Here is a 7,820-nt window from a genome sequence, read left to right on the forward strand (position 1 = left end):
GTTTCTCTTTTGCTAATTGTGGTTTGTTTCACACAGATTTCCCAGGACATGAACTGCATTGACACCTGAGATAATTGCACTACATGAATTAATTAAATATAAATTGTTTCCCCAGAGTAAAAGTGTTCATCTCAAATAAGGCTTTTAACTTTATGCCATGTTATGAGTGTATACCACCAAATCTTGTCTTATATTTGTGAGCCGATAGACAATTGTAAAACATGAAATAAACCAATATTTTCCTTTTAATTTGCCTTAGTTTTAAACCAGGGATCACACATAACTTTATCATAATTCTGGGCAATTGCTAATATACTGTATCACACATTTTCCAGATAATGCAAAACATAGTTTATTCAACTTGTCAAATAAAACAAAAACTTTCTGTTTTAATTCTATTATGGAGGATTGTGTTTCTCTGTGTGTGTGTATTTGTGTGTGTGTCTTATTGAAGGATACAAAATATATACACACCCTGTGATAGAATAAGCATTATCAATCATTACCTTTTGAAATGAATTAGTTTATTAAATACTTTGTGATACATTTGGCTTGAATATGGAGAAAAGTTGAGCTCTCTATAATCTTGGGTTTGTGGATAGAAGAGAGATAAAGTGATAAAGGACAACATAGAAAATGTCAGGAAAAAAATACTTGAGTATATTTACTTGTTTATTTTTTAATTTAGCAGAGTATCTTACTAAATCACTAGAATTTCCATCAAATCAAAGATAATCAAAATCAGTGATGTTCATCCTTTAATATATATGCAAATCATATGGGAATCTTGTTAAATTAAGTTTTGGTGCAGTGAACCTGTGGTGGGGCTCAGGAGTCTGCATTTCTATCAGACATCCAAGTGATGCCACCCTTAGTGGCCATTGGAACACTCTCTGAATAGCATGAATCTATGCAAATATCCATTTTTACTCTGGGTAATATTCAGCTGGACTAGATTCATGTCTGGTTGAGTCTGGAGTCACTAGAGACCTTTTAAAATGAAATAAAATCTTTATTTCTCCTTTCTTGCATTGGCAATAACTTGATTTTAATTTTACAATTTTAATAATTACACAAACTTTTTAACAAGCAATTAAATAAAATAAACATTTAAATTAGAGAAATTATTTTTTTTGATATTTGTACAAATTGTAATATCTTTCTCCTTTTAAATGAATGATTTCTTTGCATTGTTTAATTCTTGCTGATAAAGTTCCTGTAAGAATGAGCCAATTGGAAACTAGTGGGACAGGAGGAGAGAAAGGCCTCTGCTTTACACAGATGCCGTGTCCCAGAGGCTGTGCTTCATCCACCTGGCTGGATGGTGCACCTGGGTGTATAACCTGTTTCCTGATCTTCATCCTCTCATTGGACTGCCTATTGTGGGTCCAATGTGTTTAGTATGAATAATCTTTTGGCATTTTGGATTTTGTTCATTTCATCCAAATTGTGTTATTTTTATTTCTTATCTTCTTAAGACAGTTTTCATGAGTTAAGAAAGCTCGTATTTACCATTTTTTAGCTTTCAGCTTCAACTATTTCCTAAAATATTCAACTATTCCTTTCAACTATTTCCATCTAGCCATGGGCATCAGATCCTTCTCTGCCTGTGTTTCCAACCTCACCAATATCCTTTCTCTCTAGTGTGCGAAAATCTCCTGTGCAATTGTGAAAGTAGGCTTTGTGTGTTATACACCGTGCTGAATGCACATGAAGTACAAAATGTGAAACAGCCTGTGCAAAAGTTAGTAGACTCCAAAATATTTTAGCACTCAATGCAATACTATTAAAAATATATATTTCTACAAAATTGTGTTTCTATTCAAATGTCTCATTCACAAAGAATCTTTCTACGAAAACCTAACATTATGTGAAAGTTACTTCCTACCCTCTAAAGCTGATCTGTATTTTTGTAGTAGTAGATAATATTTTTTTTTACAAAATTCATATATTAGTTATTGTTTTTAATTAACACGTAATAATTGTGCATATTTGTAGATGGCAGAGAGATATTTTGATACATAAAATATGTAATGGTTAAATAAGGGTGATTAGAAAACCCATTACCTCAAGGATTTATCATTTATTTGTGCTGGGAACATTCAAAAACCTCTTTTTAGCTGTTTGAAATTATATAATAAATTGTTGTTTGCTAACCTTACAGTGCTGCAGAACACTAAAATTAATTCTTACTATCTAGTTGTAATTTTGTATCTTTTAAGCAACCTTCCCCTCCCAAGTCCCCATTATTCCCAGCATCTAGTAACTGGTATCCTACTCTCCACTAGTGTGAGATTAAGGTTTTTGGCCCCTCGTACAAGTGAGAACATGTGGTATTTATCTTTCTCTGTCTGGTTATTTCACTTAATGTAGAGTGCTCCAGGCTCATCCATGCTGCTTCAAATGGCAGAATTTAATTCTTTTTTATGGCTGACTAGTGTTTCATTGTGTATAAATGCCACATTTTCTTTATCTATTTATCTATTAATGAACACTTAGTTAGATTCCATATCTTGGGCTAACTATGCAGTGAAGATGGGGGTGCTGATATCTCTTTAATATACTATTTTTCTTTCATTAGGATAGAAACCGAGTAGTGGGATTGCTGGATTCTATGGTATTTCTATGTTTAGTTTTTGAGCATTCTCCATCTTGTTCTCCTTAACGGTTGTACTAACTTACATTCCTACCAACAGTGTATGAGATTCTCTTTTCTCTGCATCCTTGCCAGATTTGTTAGTTTTTGCATTTTTTTATAGTAGTCATTCTTACTGGTTGAAATGATATCTCATTGTGGGTTTGACTTGCATATCCCTGATGTTTAGTGATGTTAACATTTTTTTTTATACCCTTGTTGGCCATTTGTATGTCTTCTTTTGAAAAATGCCTGTTTAGATAATTTGCCCATTTTTTTTGATCAGATTACTGTTATTATTTAGTTTTGAGCTGTTTGATTTTCTTGTATATTCTGAGTATTAATCCTTTATTGGGTGAAAGGTTCCCAAATGTTTTCTTCTATTCTGCTTGTGTTCTCTTTACTCTGTTAATTCTTTCCTTTGTTGTGGAGAAACTTTTTAGTTTCATTCTTTTTTTTTCTGTTCTGTTACTCTATGTGTCCATTTTTTTTGCTGATTTAGTTACTATGTATTGTAGTTTATTTTGAGGTCAGATAGTGTGATGCCACCCGTTTTACTCTTTCTTAGGATTGCTTTGGCTATTTGGGGTCTTCTGTGGTTCTATACAATATAAACTTTAGCATTTTTGTAATCGATTTCTGTGAAGAATATCAGTGACATTTTTATAGATCTTGAGTTGAATCTGTAGATTGCATTGAGTAGTATGATCCTTTTTACTTTATTAATTCTTTCAATCAATGAACATGAGATGTCTTTCCAAGTTTTTGGTGTCCTCTTCAATTTCTTTGATCAGTATTTTATAGCTTTCCTTGTGGAATCTTTCAACCTCTTGCCTAAATTTATTCCAAGTTATTTTATTTTTTTTGTGGCTATTGTAAATGGGGTTTCTTGATTTCTTTTCAGCTAGCTTCCTGTTAGTGTAAAGGAATGCTATTGATTTTTGTATGTTTATTTTGTACCCTGCAACATTACTGAATTGTTTTTACCAATTTGAAAGAGTTTTTATTGGAATCTTCAGGATTTTCTATATATAAGACTGTGTCACCTACAAATAGGGATAATTTGATCATCTCCTTCCCAAACTGGATGCCCTTTATTTTATTCCCTGGGCTAATGGATCCTGCTAGAAATTCTGGTATTATATTGAATAACAGTGACGAATTTTGGCATTCTTGACTTCTTCCAGTTCTTAGAGAAAACATTTTCAAGTTCTCCCTTCTATGCCTGATTTGTTGAGAGATTTTTTTATCATGAAGCATTGTTCATTTTTTCAGATGTTTTTCTGCATTTGATAGATGGTCAAATGGTTTTTGTTTTCTTTCCATTGATGTGATATATCACATATCATGTTTATTGATTTGCATAGATTGAACCATACCTGAGCAAATCCTAGTTGATCATGCTGTGTGCTGTTGGATTTGACTTCCTATTATTTTTCTTAAGGGCTTTTGCATCTATGCTTATCAGAGATATTAGCTGTAGTCCTACTATTTTCCTTCTTTCTTGATTTTGTTTTTGTTTTACATTTTAGATTTAATAATGTAAATCATTTGATATGATTTTGAGTGTTTAAAATTGGTTGAGAACGGAAAGGACATTCTTGGGGGGGGAGAGGGAGGAGGGAGGGAGGTGTCGGTGATGGGCCATAATAATCATATATATTGTATATTGACAAAATAAAAATTTAACAAAAAAAAAATAAAATAAAAAATAAATAAATAAAATAAATAAATAAATAAAATAAAATAAAATTGGTTGAGGCCTGTTTTGTGACCTAACATACAATCTTCCCTGAAGAATGTTGCACATATTCATAAGAAGAATGTGAATTCTGTAACTTTAAGATGGAATGTTCTATAAATGACTGCTAGGTCCATTTGATGTACAATTTAGTTTAGGAACTTGTTTGCTGATTTTCTGTCTATCTAACTAAGCTGTCTAATGCTGAGAATAGTGTGTTGAATTTCCCGACTATTTTGTACTGGAGGGGGTCTATCTCTCCCTTTACATCAAATAAAATGTGCTGTATATGTCTGACAGTTCCAGTTTTAGGTGTATATATTTGAATAATTGGTAAATCCTCTTGCTGAAATAATCCCTTTATCATTAAATAATGAAGTCATTTGTCTCTCTATACATTAATTTCTGTAGTCTTTTTTATCTGATACAAGTATAACTAATACTGCTCATTTTTGGATTTGGTTTCCATGGAATATGTTTTTCTATCCCTGCACTTTGATTCTTTGTGTGTCTTTACAGGTGAGATGAGTTTCTTGTAGGGAGTATATAGATGGGTGTTATTTTTAAATACATTCAGCAAGTCTTTATGTCTTCATTAGGGAAGTTAAACCATTTACATTTAAGGTTATGATTGATATGTGAGGCTTACTCTTGTCATTATTTACATTTAAGGTTATGATTGATATGTAAGGCTTACTCTTGTTTATTATTTTCTGGTAGCTTTATATATCCTTTGTTCTCTTTCTTCTCTTATTTACCTTTGTGGTTTGGTGGTTTTCTGTAGCAGAATGTTCACATGAAATTTTCCTTCTCATTTGTGTATGTGCTCCATGAGTGAGTTTTATAATTTTCTATGTTACCATGCTGCTGGCTTGAGATGGGTGACTCCCAAACTCTGAGCAGTGTGTGTGTGTGGGCAACCCTGTTCCTGGAGTCAGCCTATTCACTGCAATGGTCTGCCTATACCTCCGGTATGTGGTGGTGCTTTGTTCACTTTTGTGCAAGGGTCATGACTGTATCACTGGGTTAAGATGGGGTCATGGCTCTGCAGTCTTCTGTGTGGGTGCAGTGGAATAATGGATTCGTATGGGGCTATTGGCCCCAAGGCAAGATGCTGTCTCAAAGTAGATCCCCTCTCAAAATAATGCTATGATTTAGCATTCTGGGTCCAGACGTTTGCATGGGACCTGGTGTGAGTTCCCTATCTCATACAATAACAGTCCTCACTCATGTTGCTGCAATGACATAGCAATTCTGCCAATACTAAAGCTTCCAAGATGATACCATTTGTTTGTTAGGTGATTTGGTGTTGACTGTTGCCTGGGATGCCTCAATATTTTCCCAAGAAATCTCTCATTCTCTAGTAGCATACAATGTCTTCCTTTTATGGTGATCTCAGAGCAATGTTTGAAGAAAGTAATAGTAAAGTGTATAAGCCATTTTAGTGCCTCAACTCCAGAATCCACACATCACTTCCATCATATTTTCTTGGCCAGTCAAGTCACAATTCCAACTTAATGAATCCAACACTGTACCCCTTGTGAAAGCCTCACTCCCTTGTGAGACAAGACATAAAGTACTAGAGCTCATGGTTTACTTATGGTAAGCGAAGATTTAGCTAGTACCTGATTAAGGTTGATAGGTAGAAGAGCCACTCCCATTTGTACTTTCTATTCATTAATAGTGGGACTCATAAAAATAATCAATGGAGAAACAGCAATGCATATTTGTTGCAGAATTAGAGTATATAACACCTTCTGGAGGATAATATTCCATCCGTGTAAAGTATTGCCACAGAGACCATCTCATAGGTGTCAAAAGGTGATCTCAATTTTCCAAGCATACTTTTTGAACTTCTAAGTATTAGAGGAATTTTTATTCACCACTGCATCACAGAGATATACCTGAGCAGGGTTATAGTGCTGCAGCTAGACACTTTTTGGTGGTCCCATCAGATAATGGAAAACAATCTGAAAATAAGGTCTCAGTGCTTTCATCCATATGCAAGTTGTCATAAGAAATACTCCATGAGGCTACAAGCTCAGGCTGAGAAGCATGAAACAGATTGGAGCATCTTCTACTTGAGCTGCATGTTGCAGTATTTCCTCTCCTGCACAGCTGTGGTGACCGTGTCCTTCCTGCTGGCAGTGATGGCCTATGACCACTTTGTGGCCATTTGTAATCCTCTGCTTTACACAGTGGCCATGCCACACAGTCTCTGTGACCTCCTGGTGGCTTGGTCATATCTTTGGGGTATGACAGGCCCCTTGGTACTCCTTTGCTATGCTCTTCATCTAAATTTTTCTGGACACAATGTGATCAACCACTTTTTCTGTAAGTACACTGCTCTCATCGCTGTGTCGAGCTCTGATGTTCACATCCCCCACCTGCTGTTTTTTGCTTTTGCCACCTTCAGTGAGGTGAGTACACTGCTGGTCATCCTCACACCCTATGTTTTCATTCTCATGACTGTACTAAAAATCCGTTCTGCCAGCGGGCATCACAAAGCCTTCTCCACCTGTGCCTCCCACATGACCTGCATCATCATCTTCCACATGACTGTCCTTTCCCTTTACTGTGTGCCCAACTCCCAAAACTCTCGACAAACATTCAAAGGGGCCTCTGTATATTACACAGTCATCAATCCCATGCTGAACCCTCTGATCTACAGCCTAAGGAATTGGTGGCTTGGTCATATCTTTGGGGTATGACGGGCCCCATGGCACTCCTTTGCTATGCTCTCCATCTAAATTTTTCTGGACACAATGTGATCAACCACTTTTTCTGTAAGTACACTGCTCTCATCGCTGTGTCGAGCTCTGATGTTCACATCCCCCACCTGCTGTTTTTTGCTTTTGCCACCTTCAATGAGGTGAGTACACTGCTGGTCATCCTCACACCCTATGTTTTCATTCTCATGACTGTACTAAAAATCCGTTCTGCCAGCGGGCATCACAAAGCCTTCTCCACCTGTGCCTCCCACATGACCTGCATCATCATCTTCCACATGACTGTCCTTTCCCTTTACTGTGTGCCCAACTCCCAAGACCATCACCAATCCCATGCTAAACCCTCTGATCTGTAGCCTGAGGAATAAATATGTGAAGGATGCCTTTAGGAAATTAACACACACAAAAGTTCCACTTCATTGAACCAATCTCAAAAGATGTTTTCAGTCTTAATGAACAACTGGAACTGAGTCTAAAATGTTTCTAAAACTTAAAGACATATTTATATGAGTTTTTCATAGATGGTTATGATGCATGAATTATAAATTTAAATCCCTTGAAGATGTCAAGGAAGACAATTCTGAGATGAATGCCACAGGACTTGTATCCATAAAGTATCATTTTTTTCCAATTCTCTGAAACAGACACAAAAATATTACAGAGCACAATAGATGACTTAATGTGGAGAATAATGTAACTGAGAGAATGATGTTAT

At 35.6% G+C, this 7,820-nt stretch overlaps 1 protein-coding gene across 1 annotated transcript; it reads left to right on the top strand.

Annotated features, from left to right (window-relative positions):
• Window positions 1–6,403: 6,403 nt before the first annotated feature.
• On the top strand, window positions 6,404–7,528 carry LOC103582314 (olfactory receptor 5D14-like). Its single transcript, XM_008563949.1, has 2 exons — window positions 6,404–7,059; window positions 7,468–7,528. The coding sequence occupies exons 1-2, from the start codon at window positions 6,404–6,406 to the stop codon at window positions 7,526–7,528; spliced, it is 717 nt and encodes a 238-aa protein (XP_008562171.1).
• The last annotated feature ends 292 nt before the right edge of the window (window positions 7,529–7,820 follow it).

Source organism: Galeopterus variegatus, unplaced genomic scaffold, assembly GCF_000696425.1.
Source record: "Galeopterus variegatus unplaced genomic scaffold, G_variegatus-3.0.2 Scaffold15677, whole genome shotgun sequence".
Classification (NCBI taxonomy): Eukaryota; Metazoa; Chordata; class Mammalia; order Dermoptera; family Cynocephalidae; genus Galeopterus; species Galeopterus variegatus.

What these genes read in the sequence shown, in the direction of transcription:
- LOC103582314 (XM_008563949.1), top strand. Translation starts at nt 6,404, where the DNA reads ATGAGGCTACAAGCTCAGGCTGAGAAGCATGAAACAGATTGGAGCATC. An exon ending in ATCTACAGCCTAAGGAATTG is followed by an intron (nt 7,060 to 7,467) that starts GTGGCTTGGTCA and finishes CTGTAGCCTGAG; the next exon opens with GAATAAATATGTGAAGGATG.